Source organism: Prionailurus bengalensis, chromosome A2, assembly GCF_016509475.1.
Source record: "Prionailurus bengalensis isolate Pbe53 chromosome A2, Fcat_Pben_1.1_paternal_pri, whole genome shotgun sequence".
Taxonomy (NCBI): Eukaryota; Metazoa; Chordata; class Mammalia; order Carnivora; family Felidae; genus Prionailurus; species Prionailurus bengalensis.
This window is the reverse complement of record NC_057348.1, coordinates 7070989-7093651: the sequence shown is the minus strand read 5'-3', so window position 1 is coordinate 7093651 and position 22663 is coordinate 7070989. Positions and strand designations below refer to the sequence as shown.

Genomic DNA, 22663 nt, shown 5'->3' with positions numbered 1-22663 from the left:
ACAGAGGTGATTCCCAATTTTCCTGATAATTCTCCTTCCCATTCCATCTAACTTCTCCCCAGTCATATTACATAACCTGACGCAAAGGGGCAAATATGGTATACTTCCATTTACATAAGGTGCATAAAGTAGTTGAATCCATAGAGACAGAAAGTAGAATGGTGGGAGCTGGGGTCTGGAGGAGCAAGAGACAGGGAGGTAGTGTTTAGTAGGTTCAGAATTTCAGCTTGGGAAGATACAAAGTTCTAGAGTTGGATGGTGGTGATGACTGTACAACAGTGTGAATGTACTTCATGCCCCTGTACTGAAAACTGCTTAAGATGGTAAATTTTATGTTCTTTTACCACAATTAAAAAAAAGATCTTGTGTCAGGAATAAGGGACACGTTGCTTCAAATGTTGGGTGTTACTCAGCCCTCAGCAATCAACCTCTATAGGGACCTACTTCAGCAAGCTCATGCCTCCTTCTTGGGGCAGCCCACATCCGATGACTGATTAGGTGTGGGGGTGCAAACATTTGGTCCCTTTGCCCTAATTCCAGGCAACTCTAAGAGATCATCTTAGCTCCAGAACTTCCTGCTGGTTGTTGGAGATCTTTGATGGGCTTCATCTTGGCTCGACTTTTTCCAGTTTCCTTCTTTGCTGCAAAGAATTTGCCAAACCACAAGATTGTCCTCACCTCTGACACCAGATGCAAGTCCAGGTGCCCCTAGGTCCACTCTCACATCAGACCAGTTAGATACAAATTTGGGAACTTGTTCATATTCGATACTTTGCTAGAATGATTGAAACCGAGAGGACTGCCTCAGATGCACCAGGATGACTCACAGAGCTCAAGAAGCAGTGTGCTTATGATCGCAGTTTGCTTATAGGAAAGAGACACAAGTTAGAGTCAGCCAAAGAAGGGCATATGGAGGTTCCCATATGCGAAGCTTCTTGTTGTTCTCTTCCCTTGGAGTCCAGACCCATTACCTCCTCCTGGTGACAATATGTGTGACAATACTCAAAGACCATTTCCAATCAGGTAGCTCACCTGAGCTCCATTGTCCAGAATTTTTATTGAGGCTTCATTATATAGACATGAGTAGTTGAATTATGGCCTATCAGGTTGAACCCAATTTCCAACCTCCCTCCTTATATTGGCCTGATATCCCTTTGCCCAACACTCCAACCCTTTAATCACATGGCTGGTCTTTTTGGCAAGGCCAGTTCCCATCCTAAGTCATTTCATTAGCATAAACTATCAGGTGTGGTCCTTCATGAATAACCTGAGGTCTTTCAGGAATAACCAATCACTTCTATCACTAGGATATTTTCAAGCATTTAAAGGTTACCTCCCAGGAGCTGGGACAAAGGCCATCTCTCTTTAGGTGAGGCCAAATTCTTTACGACACATATGCCCTTCCACAGATGTTGATTCTAGGAACATTGCTTGGTAAACATCCTGTGTGCTAATCATTGTCTCAGAGTCGGCTTCAGAAGGAACTCAATATGGGACACCTTGTTACTAATAAAATGTATTTGAGAACACTTTATTTTATTTTTTTTCAAGTTTATTTACTTATTTTGAGAGGGGGAAGGTGCAGAGAGAGAGGGGGAGGGAGAAATCCCAAGTGGGCTCTTCATGGTCAGCTGGGAGCCCAAGATAGAGCTCGACACTGGGCTCACATGAACTCACAAACTGTGAGATCATGACCTGAGCCGAGATCAAGAGTTGCTTGCCTCACCTACTGAGCCACCCAGGAGCTCCTTGAAAAAATTGTAAAGGCAGTTCTGAAGTAGTTGAAATATTCTTTGAATTACAAACCTACCGCTGGGCTCATGAAAAGGAAAATTCAAGGGCAAGAGATGAAGAATGGGGGCATTCATTCATTCAATGCTCCCTGGGGGCAGCAGGGAGGTCACCATTGAAATTTTTAATGACTCTGGAAACCCAAACGCAGAGTTATTTGATAGAAAAGGAGTGTAGAGTTTGAGATAATAAGGTAACATACATATCCCCATGTGTGTTACACTTTTAAAAAGTTTATTTGAAAACATTAAACCCTTGGTGTAAATAAAATATGCATTACAAATGACAATTTTGGCTGCTGCTGCTATTGTAATCCTCAAATTTCTGGAGTCAGTGGTCCAACCGTAAACACTTCCCCCCTACCCAACCCCTTATTTTGTGACAAGTTTTACCATGGCCTCACAGATTCCTCTGTTCATTGGATTTTGAAAGCATTGCTCGTGGGGATGACCTCAGTGTTCAACACTGAGGCTATTCCTGCCCTTCTCAGAAGAGGAGTTTTCTGAAGAATTAAGAAACATTCCAACACTGGTCCATTAGTGGAACTTGCTTTAACTGCATGTTGGCAGACATACTACTAAGTCTCTTCTTGTTTCCACTGCCAAAATTTACTAGCATCTCGCATCTAGCACATAGAATATAGCTGTTCAGATTTTCAAGTGAGAGACCTACTCCTCCCTTTCAAGTCACTCAGACCCCCCAAATTTTGTCATTTTAGGTCTTTGTTTTATTTGTCTTCATATCAAAGCAATTAAATGATCTGTATAGCACTGTTTTAGTGATATAATTTGCTTTTCCTATTCTTCCAAAACAATTCTTGGTCACATTGTATTATTGCTCTTACAAGAGTGCCCTAATTGGGTGCGCAATAGTCACTTTCTCCCTGTGGACATGGCAGCCAGATAGATTTTTTAGGTGTAGTCAAAACTTGTGACTTCTCTGCTTAAAACCTTCTAGTCACTTTCTGTTACTCTTTGAGTACAATTCGAACCCCTTGCCAAGGTCTATAACACCCTTCAGTTAGTCTCTCCTATGCCTTTCCAAGTCCTTGATTGGTCCCTGGACCAGCACCACCAGCTTCACCTGGGAAACTACAAATGCCAACTTTCATACCCTCTCCAGACCTGCTAAATCAGAACCTCTACAGCTGGAACCCAGCCATCTGTATTTTAACAAGCCCACCAGGTGATTCTATTGCACACTAAGTGTGAGAACCATTTGCCTAGACATATTGGATATCTTTTTTATTTTATTTTATTTTTTTAAATTTACATCCAGATTAGTTAGCATATAGTGCAACAGTGATTTCAGGAGTAGATTCCTTAGTGTCCCTGACCCATTTAGCCCACACCCTCTCCCATACCCCCTCCAGTAACCCTCTGTTTGTTCTCCATATTTATGAGTCTTTTATGTTTTATCCCCCTCCCCTTGTTTATACTATTTTTGTTTCCCTTCCCTTATGTTCACCTGTTTTGTCTCTTAAAGTCCTCATAGGAGTGAAGTCATATGATATTTGTCTTTCTCTGACTGACTAATTTCACTTAGCATAATACCCTCCAGTTCCACCCACGTAGTTGCAAATGGCAAGATTTTATTCTTTTTGATTGCCAAGTAATACTCCATTGTATATATATACCACTTCTTCTCTATCCATTCATCCATCGATGGGCATTTGGGCTCTTTCCATACTTTGGCTATTGTTGATAGTGCTGCTATAAACATCGGGGTGCATGTGTCCCTTCAAAACAGCACACTTGTATCCCTTGGATAAATGCCTAGTAGTGCAATTTCTGGGTCATAGGGTAGTTCTATTTTTAATTTTTTGAGGAACCTCCAGACTGTTTTCCAGAGTGGCTGCACCAGCTTGCATTCCCAGACATATTGGATATCTTATATTTATTTTTTTAATTAAAAAATTGTTTTAATGTTTATTTATTTTTGAAACATACAAGACAGAGCAGGAGCAGGGGAGGAGCAGAGAGAGAGGGAGACACAGAATCTGAAGCAGGCTTTGAACCGTCAGCACAGAGTCCAGCACGGGGCACAGAGACACAAACCGTGAGATTATGACCAAAGTCAAAGCTGGGCCCTCAAGTGACTAAGCCACCCAGGCACCCCTCTTATTTTTCTTTAAACAGACTATATTCTTTCAGTCTCTAGACCATTACACTTAATTCTCTCTGCCTAAAATATTCTTCCCCTTTCTTACTCAATTTTCCACTTAAATATTGAAACTTAAAGATGTTTTCTCTCTCTGGGGTACCTGGATGGCTCAGTCAGTTAAGTGAAGAACTCTTGATCGGCTTAAGTCATTTTCTCACAGTTCTTGGGTTGGAGCCCCACATCGGGCTCCATGCTGGTGGTGAGGAGCCTGCTTGGGATTCTCTCTCTCCCTCTCTCTCTGCACCTCCCATGCTTGCTCTCACTCTGTCTCTCTCTCTCTCTCTCAAAGTAAGTAATATAAACTTAAAAAAAAAAAAGATACCTTCTCTTACACCCATCTAAATTCTCCTGATGCTCTCTCCATCAGATTAGTCTCTATTCATCATTTTCTACCATTACCTTCTGAGTGAGTTCACATGTTTTGAGTGTCATGGACAGTCTTTGTACCAAGCTACCTCAGATATTTTCTTCCAAATGAAACTGATGCATCAAGAAAGTGGGTTTTGCTCCTCTTCCAGTCTGAAGTCCTTTGTGAGACGCAATATTATTTGCTTAAACAGGCAAGACACTGGGCAATTTCATCAAAAGAGTACTTTGATAGAAATTTGTTAGGAATTTCTAGAGACTTTCTAGAGAAAGTCGTTCGTTGTGTATCCAAGTAAAATTGCATTGGACATAGTCAAACAGGTAAAGAAGACCTTATTCAAGACTATTACAGTAAGGGATAAAGATTGAACTCAACTCCACAGAACAAAAGACAGGAGGATTTTAAAAGCTGGGGTGAGCTTATGGAAAAGGGGTGGAAGATATTGGGAGGTTGGTCGATGTGGCTAGTCTATCTGTGTTTGCTAATTGCTGCTTATTGAACTTAAGTCCCTACCCTCCTATGCAAAGAGGTTGGGAGATAAAGGTGCTAACATTATTGACGAATTATATTTCAAAGGGATGGCTCCCAGGTCTTTAAGGAAGACATCCTGGGTTGTAAAATTGATGACAAAGGGGTGGTCAGGCCCTTGCAGTCAGGAAGAAACATGTTTTAACTTTAGTCAAGCTGCAGGGAATGTTAAGGCAGTCTTAATCAATTGATATCCAAAATTTCTACTCTTGTTCCAAACTTGTAATTCTTGAGTGTTTTAATATGGTTCAGTTAGCTAACCTCCATACCTAGACAGAAGTTCTAAACTACAGTCACAAATATCTTGAGTTCTAAACTTAAATGGCAGTAGCCTTAACCATGGGTGATTGAGCAACAAATCCAGAATGGTGACTGGGATCCATGAGCCACAGAGACCTGTGGTGGTGGTAACACATCATAGATGAGCACACATAAAGAATATCAGTTGACTTAGATAACCCAAAATATAAAAAGCAAGTCTGCAATTATCAGATGTCGCCTACCACAATCGAATATCCTGATTCTTTCCCCAGTTTCTAGATGAAATCTGTTTTTATACACAAAGCCTAAAAGAAATTAAGGGGGAGGTGGGTCGCCCTTTTGGAAATCCATAGATAGTTTTTCAAAATGGTGCTATCCCTTGAAGACTCCACTTGATGGAAAGTAGATTCTGTCAGACACCTTCCATCCTGGAGTGGTCAGCAACTCATCTTTATCAGGACGGATATTTTTGTGTTTATGTTTGCCTTTCCTGTTGCAGTGCCTTGGCAAACACCACCATCCCAAGACTTAGCACATTATCCAATTGCTTTATGGTGAAGAAGATATGAAAACAAACATTTATCAGAAGATCCACTGGTCCTAACATACTCTACCTCAGCTGAAGCTGCCCAGAATCACATACCTAGAGAGCAGTGATTCTGTGATTCTGTCCTTACTCTCCTGAATTGTAATCCAGTAATTGACATCATTCTTAAAGACATGTTTCCTTTCACACAGATTTTATCACTGTGTGTTCTCCTGTGTTGGGCCCTTGGTAGATTCGCCTGCACAACAAGGCAACTAAACCAAATGATGTATCAGAGCCTGGTCAATTCTGATACTCTGGACCCAGAAGTTTTTCTACATTTAGTGATATATTTTTAGAGCTTATTTTGGAAGTGCACTCAAGAAACATTTGGAGAAACGTTCAACCTTGCTAATAGCCAAATAATTAATCCATCAGTGAATATTCTGTTTGGACACATCATGTGATCAGAAACTCTGAGATCCTGGGATTTATGCTCTATTAGGGCAAAGATTTTTTTCTGTGTGTGTGTGTTTTTTTTTCCTTCAGTGCTGTTTTCCAGACATCTCTTGCAGCCTAGCACACCAAAGGCGCTTAGTTAATAAGAACTAACAATGGTTATTGATAAAATGCACTACTTTTCATAATCCTCATGCAACTGTTCTGAACTGGTAGTAGCATAAGTGGCCACAGGACTGGAAATCCAAGGGGAGGTGCAGTAATAGGAAAGTGAAAGGAGGGGACGCAGAGGGTAGAACTGAGGATAACAGAGGAGTCAACATAAGAGGTTAAAGTACCTAGAAAAAGTACTGGCAGGGCAGCTCTGCGCAACGTCACTTACTTATGGAGGACGGGTGAGAAGGACAACTCAGTGCGATTAGGAGGTAGGATTTCTTTAGCAGCCACCTGCTGCTACCACTGTCAGCTCAAAAACCCAGGACTAGTGTTCCCATCACTGAACATAGAGTGTTATCCTGAGAACTTTTTGTAAAGCCCTCTTGATGTCCCTGTTCCGCAGGCTGTAGATGAAGGGATTCAGCATTGGGGTGACCACGGTGTACATCAATGAGGCAATCATGCCCCTCCAGGAAGATGCATCAGAACTGAGATACACACCAAGCCCTGTCCCATAGAACAAAGAAACCACAGACAAGTGAGATGCACAGGTGGAAAATGTCTTATACTTCCCATTAGCTGATGGGATTCTCAGGATTGAGGAGGCAATTCGGCTATAGGAGAAAAGGATCCCTGAGAAGGGAACAATGCCAAGAAAGCTAGTTACAATATATAGCAGGATGTGATTGGCCAATGTGTCTGAGCAGGCAAGTATGAGGGCCTGAGTAAGTTCACAGTAAAAGTGTGGAATTACCCAGTTGGTGCAGAAGGACAGCCGCAACATTAAGAGACTCTGGATCAGGGAGTATGACAAGCTGATGAACCAGGACACAAGAACCAGGAGGCCACAGAGACACGGGTTCATGATGACTGTGTAGTGCAAGGGGTGACAGATGGCTACAAACCGGTCATAGGCCATCACAGTGAGGAGAAAAGTGTCCATACCTCCAAAAACCATGAAAAAATACATCTGGGTGATGCAGCCTGCATAGGTGATGGATTTGCTGTGTGTTTGGATGTTCACCAGCATCTTAGGGACGGTGGTTGAGGTGAAGCAGATGTCAGCAAAGGACAAGTTGGAGAGGAAGAAGTACATGGGGGTGTGGAGGTGAGAGTCAGAGCTGACAGCCAGGATGATGAGCAGATTCCCGAGCACGGTGACCAGGTACATGGACAGGAATAGCCCAAATAGAATGGGTTGATGCTCTGAGTCTTGGGAAAATCCCAGGAGTAAAAATTCTGAAACACTCGTTTCATTTCTTGGTTCCATATTGTCAACACATCAGCTAGATGATTGAAGAAGGGAATGCACATGAAATAGACACTAGACAAACTCTAGAGTCTACTTTTTTATTTCTTGAAATGAAGCATTGGGCATAAAAGCCTTGACATTACAGAATTTAGACATCCTATATTCTGTTTTATGTGCAACATTTAATAATGTTGATCAATCCCTGTCCATTGGCCTTTGGGGCCCTCATTTATCCTCTGTATTTAGAATCACCAAATCTAAAAAGTTAAGAACAACTTTGGACATCAGCCATAACATGATCCAAACTCATTCTAACACAAATGAGCAACATGAGGTCTGGTGAACCGCAGTAACTTAATGTGGATTATCTGCCTTGTGTGGGACGCAAAAAAGGGTCAGATAACTATGTCTCAGTGGTGAGAAAATTTGAGGGTATCTCACGTGTCTGGACAGACTATTGCAGGATGAGTAGAATGTAGGTTTACTCCTCAAAAAGAAAAAAAAGGAAGAAAAAGAAAATGTTTTCACAAAATGATAAATCACATGAACAGATTCTTAATGCTTAGTGTACCAGGGGCCATCAACATCCTGCAGGAACAGGGCCAGATGCTTCCTGGACATTTGTTGCTTGACAAAATGCTCTTCATCCAGATGGTATACGTTTAAGCAAAAAATGCATATTAATATTTGCACTATTTCAGTACCATGATATACTTCAAAGGTCACAAATAGAATTTTAGTCATATCCTTTATGATGCTCATGAAATACCCGAGGAAGCATAGAAACTGCTCCAGGATGTTGACATAGGAGCCCAAAAACATGAGAGTCAGATGTGGCACTCATATTCAGGTGATGATTCAATGAGGCTGGGAAAAAGAGGAGCCCACCTACTCTTCTACTCTCTTTGTTTCAGGTCCTGAGGGTCCTGTTCCCAGATACAGAGGAAGGGGTCCTATAACCCAGGATGCTGAACAGCATAAAATCATAAAATGATCTTCAGTGTTGTATTTTGTCTTGTTAGAAGTATTTTTGCACAACTACTATTCTGTAATGCCCCTAACTACATAGGGAAAAAGCCACCATTGACTGTCATCCCTGTCAGTCCTCTTAGGTATAAAAACCAAAGTAGCAGGGAAGGGGTGGCTGAAATAGGTGAAGGTGGTCAAAAGGTACTAACTTCCAGTTATAAAACAAATAAACCATGAGGTATAATGTGCTGTATGAATACAGTTAATAATATTATATGGTATATTTGAGAGTTGCTAAGAAAATAGACTTTATAGAGGCACCTGGGTGGCTCAGTCGGATAAGTGTCTGACTTCAGCTCAGGTCATGATCTCACAGTTTATGAGTTCCAGTCCTGTATCTGGCTCTGTACTGACAGCTTGGAGCCTGGAGCCTGCTTCAGATTCTCTGTCTCCCTCTCTCTCTGCTCCTCCCTCACTAGTGCACTGTTTCTCAAAAATAAATAAAAAATATTTAAAAAAGAAGAAAATAGATCATATAATTTCTCATCACCAGAAAAAAATTTTTGTGACTATATGTGGTGGCAGATGTTAACTAGACCTATTGTGGTAATATGTCAAATATTATATGTGCAATGTGATGAATCATTATGTCATATACCTTATGCTAATATAATATTACACACCAATTTTACCTAAAAACAAACAAACACAAAAACCCCAAAGCAAAGAGTGTCTCTGGAATGATAAAGATGGTCACGTTGTAGGCAACTTGTTTAAGTATGAATGAACGTCTTTGTTCTGACTCTTGGTAGGTGGGCAGTTTGCAATCACCTCTGGTGGCTTCTGGTCAGGTGAGAGGTATTCGAAAGAGAAGGTCACGACTCATCTTTAAAGCATGATAGTTTGTAAAAATTTTCCTTGACTTTTTTTTTTTTTTAAATTTTTTTTTTCAACGTTTATTCACTTTGGGGACAGAGAGAGACAGAGCATGAACGGGCGAGGGGCAGAGAGAGAGGGAGACACAGAATTGGAAACAGGCTCCAGGCTCCGAGCCATCAGCCCAGAGCCCGACGCGGGGCTCGAACTCACGGACTGCAAGATCGTGACCTGGCTGAAGTCGGACGCTCAACCGACTGCGCCACCCAGGCGCCCCTTCCTTGACTTTTAATAGATGTACCTTTGCTCCCTTGCATTCTGATTTGTTTTGAGCAGAATATCAGAGTACACAGGTAAGGCCCACAATTCTGGATATTCCCTGGGTGCTGTGTGTCAACATCATCAACTGCATTAGAATTCAGTAAAGCCGTTTCTCAGAGGGACTGGGTTATGATTCAAGCGGGTTATGAAATGAATAATTATCACATTCATCTTAAGAAAGAGTTTCTTATAGATTAGAAACATTTTATCTTATGGCACAAAAACTGACACATAGACCAGTGGAATAGAACAGAGACTCCAGAATTGGACCCACAAAGTATGGCCAACTAATCTTTGACAAAGCAGGAAAGACGATCCAGTAAAAAAAAGACAGCCTCTTTAACAAATGGTGCTGGGAGAACTGGACAGCAACATACAGAAGAATGAAACTAGACCACTTTCTTACACCATTCACAAAAATAAACTCAAAATGGGTAAAGGACCTGAATGTGAGACAGGAAACCATCATAACCCAAGAGGAGAAAGCAGGAAGAACCCACTCTGGCCTCAGCTGCAGCAATTTCTTACTTGACACATCTCCAAAGGCAAGGGAATTAAAGGCAAAAATGAACTATTGGGACCTCATCAAGATAAAAAGCTTCTGCACTACAAAGGAAACAATCAACAAAACTAAAAGGCAACCAACGGAATGAGAAAAGATATTTGCAAATGACATATCAGACGAAGGGCTAGTATCCAAAATCTATAAAGAACTCACCAAACTCCACACCCAAAAAACAAATAATCCAGTGAAGAAATGGACAGAAGACGTGAATAGGCACTTCTCTAAAGAAGACATCCAGATGGCCAACAGGCACATGAAAAGATGCTCAATGTCACTCCTCATCAGGAAAATACAAATCAAAACCACACTGAGATATTATCTCATGACCAGTCAGAGTGGCTAAAATGAACAAGTCAGGAGACTATAGATGCTGGAGAGGATGTGGAGAAATGGGAACCCTCTTGTACTGTTGGTGGGAATGCAAACTGTGCAGCCACTCTGGAAAACAGTGTGGAGGTTCCTCAAAAATGTAAAAATAGATCCACCCTATTACCCAGAAATAGCACTGCTAGGAATTTACCCAAGGGATATAGGAGTGCTGATGCATAGGGGCACTTGTACCCCAATGTTTATAGCAGCACTTTCAACAATAGCCAAATGATGGAAAGAGCCTAAATGTCCATCAACTGATGAATGGATAAAGAAATTGGGGTTTATATTCACAATGGAATACTACTTGGCAATGAGAAAGAATGAAATCTGGCCTTTTGTAGCAACAAAAGGATGGATGGAAATGGAGAGGGTTATGCTAAGTGAAATAAGTCATACAGAGAAAGATACCATATGTTTTCACTCTTATGTGGATCCTAAGAAACTTAACAGAAGGCCATGGGGGAGGGGAGGGAAAAAAAAGTTAGAGAGGGAGGGAGCCAAACCATAAGAGACTCTTCAAAACTGAGAATAAACTGAAGGTTGATGGGGGGTGGGAGGGAGGGAAGGGTGGGTGATGGGCATTGAGGAGGGCACCTGTTGGGATGAGCACTGGGTGTTTTATGTAAACCAATTTGACAATAATTTTCATATTAAAAAAATAAAGATTTATGATCAGCAAAAGGAAAGAAAGAAAGGAAGAAACATTGTATCTTAGGACGAGAGCTTAGAAATTGGAGGTGAAAGATACAACCATTTGTCATTTATACTTTCCCCTTTATTCATGCACCAGATACATGTTGGTCTTCTGTTTCTATTCTGTTTCTAGGATCTAGTGTTAGTGGGCAATTTTGTTGAGTCAGGCAGGGTGTAGAGAAGAATGGAACTAGGCTGTTAGTCACTGAAAAAGTCCTGGAAGCCATTCTGCAAGAAGGATTACTTTGGGACAGGCTAAGTGTTAGCTGTTGGGGGTACAAAGATTAATGGTGTGGTTTTGTCTTGAGGGAGCCTGCCTTTCAGGGGTAGTGGTGGATAGAGAAACCAGTCATCGTAATACAGTGACTTAAAAGCTAAGGTAAATGCAGTCTTCAGAGTGAAGTAGAGAAAGGAACCACAAATACAGCCTGAAGTGATGCAGTCAAGGAAGGATTCCTGGAGGAACAGATCCGTGGGCAAGGAGTTGTCTAGGTTGATGACTGAGCATGGGCTTTTCCGGCAGAGAAGGCAGCAAGGAAAAAAAGCCCATAAGCAAAAAGCTGCATGGGACAGTGTGCTCTTAGCAATTTGTTGCAACACAAAGTGGGACATGGAAATGGTGAAGAATGAGGTTGACGAGATGAGTGGGGGCCACATGTCTGGGAACCTTGAAAAAAACAATGGATTTAAGGATAGGGGCTATGTAAGGACTGTGACTAAAGGAGTAACATGATCCCTATCACGATTTTCCCTGGTGCCTGGAGTGAAAGATAGATTTAAGGCAGGCAAACTAGGGTCAAAGGGAATGGGGTTGGGAATACTCACATCATTGAAGTTGAAGGGACCACGTCACCAATTTTAGGGAAGAGCAACAAAGATGAAGAGGTGAATAAATTGTTCCCATGTCTTACTAATGATTCCGTGTTTCTAGATAAGGGTGAGACTTGACACCCAAGAGGAATCAAGTGCAACTATGAGGAAGGGATATGTGAAATCAGTGTCTTCCAGAATGTTTCCAGAGCTGAAGGGGAGGGTGTCAAGAGGGGACTGGACATTGGACCTTCCTGTGTGCTTTGCTCTTCCTCCCATATCCATCCTGCCCACGTCTTTATACACTGCAGCCCTAGATACCAGGGAACACAGACTCTTCACTCTTGAATATCTCTATGAGGACCACAGACGAAGGTGAAGAAGGAAGAGGAGGGACAGGTCCTTACGGAGAAACAGGGTATGTTCCCCAGCAAATGAAGGTGGTAAAGAAGGATTCAGAAAGGATTTATCTGGTCTGAGTGAAGGTGAAGTCTCTGGAGTTTTGGGGCCAGGCGATAGGAGTAAAGAATAAGAGAAGATCCATATTGCATAGTCAAAGACCTAATAATCTCTCAGTACCTGGGGGCATCCATTTGTGCACTTCCGACTGGTAACTGTGCCATTACACGGTGTGGTCCTGGATAGTGCTGTGGTATCCAAGAGCAGACTGGCTGCTTAACTCTTCCTCCTCAACCCTATAGTCTCCATCAACCATCCACCCAAATAACATGCAAGCAAAGGAAAAGCTCACTAACAATGGTAGGGTAGCCATTCACCCTCCCAAAAAATTGGCCCCTAGAGCTCCTCCTGCATGGATACCATGGGGGTGTCCCTGCCACATGCTTAATAGTAGGCAATGCCCTTTCTACCCAACCACCTCTTTTCTCTATTTCCCACAACACTTACTGGGCTATGCATGCTTGGCAATGTGGGCTCACCACTGGGACCGACTCCCCTGCGTCTTGTTCTCTCATGGAGGGTAGGCAATGAAGAAAGATTTGTTTCCCAAAGAGAAGGGATACAGAGCCAGGCATGTAATGTAGGGTGTGTGATTTTTCCTGGCAAAGGCATGGGTATCTTGGGAGTGATACATGGGCCTTGGGGACTATAAGTTGACATGTTACAGGTTTGGTGGCCCTGGGGACTGAATCCCCTGTGAAGCTTGTTAGACAAATTGATCAATGGATTTTCCATTCCCTGATCAATTTGACTCCTGATAGGCAGGGAGCACACAGGAAAGGGTCTCTGACCTGCCAATTCCTTATCCCTAGGAGAGTAACAGTGGGGCCAGCTGTGACACCTCTCTTCTGGGTCCCTTTTCTCTGGGAAGAATTTTTCCAGTGTTTCTTAGATCTCCTCCTAAAGACAACTGACTTGTAGTATTCACATCAGGCAGATGGCTGAGTAATGAAGGATCCCAGGAGTCACTTGGGTAATGGTTCTCAAACTTCTGGCCTGTGCCAGGATGACCTTGAATATTTGTTTACCTAGATTTGTCTTTAATTTATTTTATTTTTTAAGTTCATTTATTTTTTTTGGAGAGACACAGAGAGAGAGAACAAGCAGAGGAGGGGCAGAGAGAAGGAGAGACAGAATCCCAAGTAGGCTCTACACTATTAGCACAGAGCCCATTGTGGGGCTTGAACTCACGAACTGCAAGATCATGACCTGAGCTGAGATCGAGAGTCAGACTCTTAACTGACTGTGCCACCCAGGTGCCCCTTTTATTTAAATAGATTTCTGAGTTCCATCTCCAAGTTTCTGTCTCAATGTGTCTGGTTTTGGGCCTGATAATTTGGATTTTTCACAACCTCTAAATTTTGCTGGTCTCTAGGACACTATTTTGAGAATAGTTGCCCTAGGGTAGTTTCAAAATGTAAGCTTTATGAAAAGTATCACCTTGGGCTCTTGTTAATGTATAGCTTTCCACCCTATTCCAGACATACATAGTCAATATCTCCAGGGGCAGAGGCTGAGAATGTAGTTTGAAAAAAATTTACAACAATTTTACTTTAATTTTTATTTATATTTTATTGTAGAGATAGGTACAAATATATAGGTACAGATAGATATATATCTCCACAATATGTATATAATAACATTTTCCATTTTAAGAATTTTGAAGTGTGCAAGTCTGTAGCATTAAGAACATTCACAATGTTGTACAACCATCACCACTATCCATTTCCAGAACTTTATCATCACTTCCAAGAGCACAATGTCCCCGTTAAACAAATTCCACATTCCCCCTCTCCCAACCATTGAAAACCCCTATTCTACTTTCTGGCTCTATGACTTTGCCCGTTCTAGGTACCTCATATAAGTGGACTCATAAAGTGCTTATCCTTTTGTGTCCTACTTATCTCACGTAGCATGTTTTCAAGATTCAACCATGTTGCACCATGTATCAGAATTTCATTCCTTAAGTCTGAATAATATTTCATTGTATGTATATATCCAATTTTGTTTATCTGTTCATCTGTTTTCATCCTTCGTCTATTGTGATTAATGCTGGGATGAACTTCATCAAGAATCTATTAGAGTTTCTGCCTTAAATTTTAGGGGGCATATACCTGGAATTGATGGATCTTGAGAATTTACTATTTTTATCCTTTACTATTTTATCCTTTTTGGATTTACTATTTTATCCTTTCGAATTTACTATTTTATCCTTTTTGGATGTATGGATGGTATGTTTCTGACTGCAATGGCATATGACCGATTTGTGGCCATCTGTCATCCTCTACACTACTCAGTCATCATGAACCCACATCTCTGTGGCTTCTTAGTTTTGGTGTCCTTTTGTGTTAGCCTTTTGGACTCCCAGTTGCACAATTTAATCGTGTTGCAACTTACCCGTTTCAAGGATGTGGAAATTTCTAATTTCTTCTGTGACCCTTCTCAACTCCTCAACCTTGCCTGCTCTGACACTTTCACCAATAACGTAGTCATGTATTTTGTTGGTGTCATCTTTGGCTTTCTCCCTATCTCAGGGATCTTTTTCTCTTACTATAAAATTGTTTCTTCCATTCTGAGAATCCCATCAACAAGTGGGAAGTACAAAGCCTTCTCCACCTGTGGCTCTCACCTGTCAGTTGTTTGCTTATTTTATGGAACGGCTATTGGAATATACCTTGGATCAGCACTGTTGCCTTCTCCCAGGAAGGATGTGGTGGCCTCAGTTGTGTACACCGTAGTCACCCCCATGCTGAACCCCTTCATTTACAGCTTGAGGAACAGGGACATCAAGAGTGCCCTATGGAGGTCACTCAGAAGACTAGGTTAATCTCAGTATGTGTGCATTCCTTTTTGAAGTGTGTGTTGAAAAAATCAGCCAAACCAAACATGTAGATCAGCAAATACTGCTTTCTGGGCCCCATTATTTTTTAAGTCTCATGGTTTTCATTCCTCTTCATGTTTCATACATGAATACTATTTTTTAAAATTTGTTTTTAATTGGATTGGAGGAGTATTCTGGGACACTTTGTACATCATAATGAATGCATGAGAAGTTCTCCTCAATGACCCTGGTATCCAGGGTGCATTCTTCCTTTTATATACTTAAAATTTATATCCTTTCCCATGGTTTCTGTTTATTTTCCATACAAATTCTGCATCTGTCAAAGCTATTTATCCGGGTAATGTCTAAATATGCCATTACTGGCCCTCAATCTTGGATTTTTTTTTGAGTTTATTTATTTTGACAGAGAGAGAGAACACCAGCACACAAGTGGAGGAGGAACAGACAGAGGGAGATAGAATCCCAAGCAGCCTCTGCACTGTCAGTGCGGAGCCCAGTGTGGGGTCAAACTCATGAATGGTGAGATCATGACCTGAACTGAAGTTGGACACTTAACCGACTGAGCCACCCAGGCAGCCTCCAATCATGGATTGTATAGAATACGCTGAGAAGTTTTATAATTAATGATGACTGAGTCTCATCACCAGAGATTCTGATTTAGTTGGACAGGTGTGTGTCTAGGTATGAGGATTTTTTAAAAAGCACCCAAGATGGTTTAGCTGTGAGTTGCTAAAGAGATCAAGCTCAAAAGGCTAAGTCATAAAAAACGTACTGTAGCTCGAAGCAATGGGTTTCTTCAAATATATTGTCCTTCAACACTATAAGCTTTTCCTTTGTGCTGGTTGTTAACTCTTTCTGCTCCAAACTCATCCTTCTATACTTATCCTGTAATGCTAGAGTGGGTCTCTTGAAATCCCTGCTTTGTTTTCCATATATATATATATTTTTTTCTTTCTCCAAAATTTTATGTAAATTCCAGTTAGTTAATGTATAGTGCAATATTAGTTTCAGATGTAGAATTCGGTGATTCATCACAACAAGTGCCCTCCTTAGTACCCATCATCCATCTAGCCCATCCCCCCACCCACCTCCCCCCCAGCAACCCTCAGTCTGTTTACTACAGTTAAGAGTTGTTGCATAATTTGGGGGCTCCTGGGTGACTCGGTTGAGTGTCCCAACTTCGGCTCAGGTCATGATCTCACAGTTCATGAGTTCGAGCCCTGCATTGGGCTCTATGCTGACAGCTCAGTCTGGAGACTGCTTTGGATTCTGTGTATCCCTCTCTCTCTCCCCCTCTCCCCACTCATGCTCTGTCTCTATCTCTCTCAAAAATAAACAAACATTAAAAAAATGAAAAATGAGTTGTTACATATTTTTCATAATGGTCAGCAAATTATATTACACTCTAAAATTAAAGTTCACTCCTACCTCTAAAAACCCTAAGCCCTTGGTATTTATTGGCTTCCATCTGTCACCACATTTTCCCATCTTTTGCTTTGTCCTGAAGTAGCTATTTACTCAACTACCTACACTTAATTCTCTTTATTACAATAATCCATTGATTTTTTTTTTCTTGACCGAACCCTGAATGTTAAATTATAACATGAGGAGAAAGGTGTGTAATAAGTTGTGTGCAGTTGGAATATTGCATAATGAGCTCATAAAATAAAGGTGGTTTTAAATATAGATTTAGGAATGTACAACTGAGATCTAAGTCCTGGAATCCTATTTCCAGTAGATGTGTGGCTCTAATGGTGTCTGAGGATTATAAAGTCACAAATTTCATTATAAATAAATTGTACTTTGTCCTCCTTTTTAAAAAATCCTCAGCAGCAAAGGTTTATGTTGTCAGCAAAGGTGAGCTCTTTTCTTTGTCCGGTAACAAACAGCCTGTTTAGGACTTCACTTTGTTGCCTTACCGTCTTGTCTTCTGTCATTGATAAATCAGTCTTTGGGCTCCATTTGGTATCCATCTTTCCTTAGAAATGTCATATGTAGTTTATTGGTAGTAATCTTGGTTCTCTGAAAACCTGTCCAAAAGTTACTTTAATTTACCCTGTCTTTTACCTCTATGGTAAATCATCTACCAACTACATGGATAAGGAACTTGATATTGGAGAAAGGCATGACATTGACAGATGATGAAGCCAAAACAGTTAGCTGGAAGTTACCATCCAAGAAAAATTACCACATTTCTATATTTGCTTATCCATTTATGCAGACCTAAGTGATGGCCAAAGAACCTTGGTAAGGGGGAAAGTGATGCTGCCTTTTTTGTCAGATGGTACACTCTACCCAGTGGCAGCACTTTGGTTTTGTTTGTTTGTTTTTAGGTTTAGATTTAGAAGAAAGCTGAGCATGGGAAAAGACTGGAAGATTCATACAGCCATGTAAATGTGGTGTGACAACACTTGATTACAATAGGAAACACAGAAGGAGACTGGGTGGTTCAGTCAGCTGAGTGTCTGACTTCGGCTCAGGTCAAGATCTTGTTCATGAGTTTGAGCCCTGCATCAGGCTCTGTGCTGACAGCCTGGAGCCTGGGGCCTGCTTTGGATTCTGTATCTCCCTCTCTCTCTGCCCCTTCGCCTCCCACGCTCACACTCTGTATCTCTCTCAAAAATAAATAAACATCAGAAAAAAAAAAAACCAAAACCCATAAAAGAATAGGAAACACAGATAATAGAAAAAAAATGTGGGATAGGAAAATACTCCATGGCCTGGTATTGGCTCAAAAATTTGCAAATTAGTAAGTCAAAGTTCTTTTCTGAGCCTCAGAATCCTCAGCAGCAAATGAAGTGCAACAGTGTTTATCCTCTGAGGCCATGAAATAATTATATATAATTGTGCCATGGGCCAGTCAGATGGTATATGGTAATTCTTATTATACCATTAAGGAAGTTAATTTAAATAAACATTCCAGTAATTTATAAGTAACTTGATGTTACAAACAGTGTGACTTTGAGTATGATACATAGCATATTTCTATTTAATTTCTTATCTGTAGAGTTATGATAGTAAGAGCATCTAAATGAGAGGCTGATTGAGAAGATATCATCAAATGTAATGATAGAACACAACTGAGGATATAGTAAGGGATTGATAGGGCACATTGTTGTAGTATATTGACAGGCCAGTGTATAGTTCCAACATACAGGCTTTGTAGGCCAAAATTTGACTTGTAACGTCAGCTCTGGCTTCACCATCAGCTAACTCATTAGCTGAGTGCACTGGGATATATTTTTATAACTTTCATGGCCTCTGATCCTTCATTTTAAGTAATATTTAGCTGAAAGCACTCTAGGATTCAAAAGAGAGCAGGAGGGACACCTGGGTGGTGCAGTCGGTTAAGCGTCCGACTTCAGCCAGGTCACGATCTCGCGGTCTGTGAGTTCGAGCCCCGCGTCAGGCTCTGGGCTGATGGCTCAGAGCCTGGAGCCTGTTTCCGATTCTGTGTCTCCCTCTCTCTGTGCCCCTCCCCCGTTCATGCTCTGTCTCTCTCTGTCCCAAAAATAAATAAATGTTGAAAAAAAAAAAAGACAGCAGGAAAACAAAAGGGGGGTGGCACCTGGGTAGGCTCAGTCGGTTAAGTGTCCTACTTCGGCTCAGGTCATGATCTCGCAGTCTATGAGTTCAAGCCCCACATCGGGCTCTGTGCTGACAGCTCAGAGGCTGGAGCTTGCTTCGCATTCTGTGTCTCCCTTTCTCTCTGTTCCTCCCCAATTCATACATTTGTCTCTCTCTCTCAAAAATAAATAAACATTAACAAAATAATTTAAAGAAAAGTAAAAATAAAAAGACAATATGCTCATGGTAAGAACTAAATAAATATAGATATCATTATCATCAGTATATCCTAAGGTTGATATATTTCTTTTTTCAACTCTATTGAGATATAATTGACATACAACATTGTGTAAGTTCAAAATGTACAGTGTATTGATTTGATGCACTGATATATTGCAAAGTGATTTACAACTACAGAGTTAGTTAACAATTCCATATATCACATAAGTACCATTTCTTTTTTGTGGTGAGAACATTTAAGATCTCCTCTCTCAGCAACTTCCAAGTATATGATATAGTACAGTCATCATGCTGTACATTAGATCCTCAGAATTTATTTATCTGATAGCTGAAAGTTTGTGCCCTTTGACCAACATATCCCTATTTTCCCTACCCTCTATCCCCTGGTAACCAGTTTTTTACTTTTTGTTTGTTTGAGTTTGTTTGTTTTAGATTCCACATATAAGAGATAGTATGCAGTATTTGTCTTTCTCTGACTTATTTCACTTAGCATCATGTCCTCAAGGTCCATCTATGTTGCAAATGGCAGAATTTGCTTGTTTCTTTCTTTTTAAAAAACGTTTATTTATTTATTTTTGAGAGAGAAGAGAGAGAGCAAGTGAGCAGGGAAGGGGCAGAGAAAGAGGAAGGGAGAGAGAGAACCCCAAGCAGGCTCCATGCTGTCATTGCAGAGCCCAACACAGGGCTTGAACACTCGAACCATGAGATCATGACCTGAGCCAAGATCAGGAGTTGGATACTTAACCCACTGAGCCGCCCAGGCACCCCAAATTTACTTCTTTCTTTTTGCTGACTAATATTCCCTTTTGTGTGTATGGATACATATTGCATCTTCTTTGTTTGTCTGTTGAAGGACATTTAGATTATTTTTGTATTTTGGCTAATGTGAATAGTGCTGCAATGAACATGGGAGCACAGATATCTCTTCGAGATCCTGTTTTGATTTCTTTTGAATATATACCTGGAAGTGGGGTTGCTGGATCATATGCTAGTTCTATTTTCAATACTTTGAGACATCCACATGCCGTTTCCATCGTGTTTGTACTGAGGAACATTCCCACAAAAGTGCACATGGGTTCGCTTTTCTCTACTTTTGCCAACATTTGTTATAGTATCTTTGAAGACAGTATTTTTTTTCAACATATGAAATTTATTGTCAAATTGGTTTCCATACAACACCCAGTGATCATCCCAAAAGGTGCCCTGCTCAATACCCATCACCCACACTCCCCTCCCTCCCACCCCCCATCAACCCTCAGTTTGTTCTCAGTTTTTAAGAGTCTCTTATGCTTTGGCTCTCTCCCACTCTAACCTCTTTTTTTTTTTTTCCTTCCCCTCCTCCATGGGTTTCTGTTAAGTTTCTCAGGATCCACATAAGAATGAAAACATATGGTATCTGTCTTTCTCTGTATGGCTTATTTCACTTAGCATCACACTCTCCAGTTCCATCCACGTTGCTACAAAGGGCCATATTTCATTCTTTCTCATTGCCATGTAGTACTCCATTGTATATATAAACCACAATTTCTTTATCCATTCATCAGTTGATGGACATTTAGGCTCTTTCCATCATTTGGCTATTGTTGAAAGTGCTGCTATAAACATTGGGGTACAAGTGCCCCTATGCACCAGCACTCCTATATCCCTTGGGTAAATTCCTAGCAGTGCTATTTCTGGGTCATAGGGTAGGTGTATTTTTAATTTTCTGAGGAATCTCCACACTGCTTTCCAGAGTGGCTGCACCAATTTGCATTCCCACCAACAGTGCAAGAGGGTTCCCGCTTCTCCACATCCTCTCCAGCATCCTGATTTGTTCATTTTGGCCACTCTGAATGGCGTGAGGTGATATCTGAGTGTGGTTTTGATTTGTGTTTCCCTGATGAGGAGCGACGTTGAGCATCTTTTCATGTGCCTGTTGGCCATCCGGATGTCTTCTTTAGAGAAGTGTCTATTCATGTTTTCTGCCCATTTCTTCACTGGGTTATTTGTTTTTCGGGTGTGGAGTTTGGTGAGCTCTTTATAGATTTTGGATACTAGCCCTTTGTCCGATATGTCATTTGCGAATATCTTTTCCCATTCTGTTGGTTGCCTTTTAGTTTTGTTGGTTGTTTCCTTTGCTGTGCAGAAGCTTTTTATCTTCATAAGGTCCCAGTAATTCATTTTTGCTTTTAATTCCCCTGCCTTTGGGGATGTGTCGAGTAAGAGATTGCTACGGCTGAGGTCAGAGAGGTCTTTTCCTGCTTTCTCCTCTAGGGTTTTGATGGTTTCCTTTGTCACATTCAGGTCCTTTATCCATTTTGAGTTTATTTTTGTGAATGGTGTGAGAAAGTGGTCTAGTTTCAACCTTCTGCATGTTGCTGTCCAGTTCTCCCAGCACCATTTGTTAAAGAGACTGTCTTTTTTCCATTGGATGTTCTTTCCTGCTTTGTCAAAGATTAGTTGGCCATACGTTTGTGGGTCTAGTTCTGGGGTTTCTATTCTATTCCATTGGTCTATGTGTGAAAGCAGTAATTTTAACAGGTCTGAGTTGATATCTCATTGTGGTTTCAATTTGCATTTCCCTAATGATGAGTGATGTCAAGCACTTTCATGCACCCATTGGTTGTTTGTTGGTCTACTTTTAGAAAACTGCTTGCTTGGTTCTTCTGCCCATTTATTATTATTATTATTATTATTATTATTATTATTATTAGTCCTTGAGTTGTGTGAGTTCTTTATATATTTTGGATATTAACTCTTTATCAGATATATGATTTCCAAATATGTCCTCTCATTTTCCCATTCCGTGGTTGCTTTTGCATTTGTTGTTTCTTTTGCTGTGCAGAAGCTTTTTACTTTGATGTAGTCCCACTTATTTATTTTTGCTTTTGTTGCTTGTGCTTTTGGTGTCCTGTTTAGGAAATTGCTGCCAGACCAATGTGAAGGAGTTTTTTCCCCTATGTTTTCTTCTAGGAGTTTTATGTTTTCAGGTCCTCTGTTTAAATCTTTAACCCATTTCAAGTTCGTTTTTGTGAGTAGTGTAAGATAAGGGTCCAACTTTATTCCTCTGCATGTAGTAATTTAGTTTTCCAAACTTTTTTTTTTTTTTTTTTTTGGAGACAGAGTGTGAGTTGGGTAGGGGCAGAGAGAGAGGCAGAGAGAATCCCAAGCAGACTCTATGCTTTCAGTGCAGATCCCAACACGGGGCTCCATCTTGCAAAACATGAGGTGAAATCAAGAGTGAATCAACTAAGCCACCCAGATGCCCCTTCCCAACACTATTTTTTGAAAAGAATATCCTTTCCCCATTGAGTGTTCTTGGTTCTCTTGTTAAATATTTGTTGACTATATATGCAGGGGTTTATTTCTGGGCTGTTGAGTCTGTACTATTGGTTTCTGTGTCTATTTTTATGTCATTACCATACCTGCTTGTGGTTGATATTGGTAGTGCTTACACTTCTTCCTTG

At 40.9% G+C, this 22663-nt stretch overlaps 2 protein-coding genes across 2 annotated transcripts; one reads left to right on the top strand and one right to left on the bottom strand.

Annotated features, from left to right (window-relative positions):
- Positions 1-6588: 6588 nt before the first annotated feature.
- On the bottom strand, positions 6589-7521 carry LOC122486358 (olfactory receptor 7D4-like). Its single transcript, XM_043585797.1, has one exon. The coding sequence runs from the start codon at positions 7519-7521 to the stop codon at positions 6589-6591; it is 933 nt and encodes a 310-aa protein (XP_043441732.1).
- Positions 7522-11909: 4388 nt separating this feature from the next.
- LOC122486545 (putative gustatory receptor clone PTE01) lies at positions 11910-15395 on the top strand. Its single transcript, XM_043585904.1, has 3 exons — positions 11910-12002; positions 12811-12868; positions 14704-15395. Exons 1-3 carry the CDS (start codon positions 11910-11912, stop codon positions 15393-15395), a joined length of 843 nt encoding a protein of 280 aa, XP_043441839.1.
- Positions 15396-22663: the final 7268 nt, after the last annotated feature.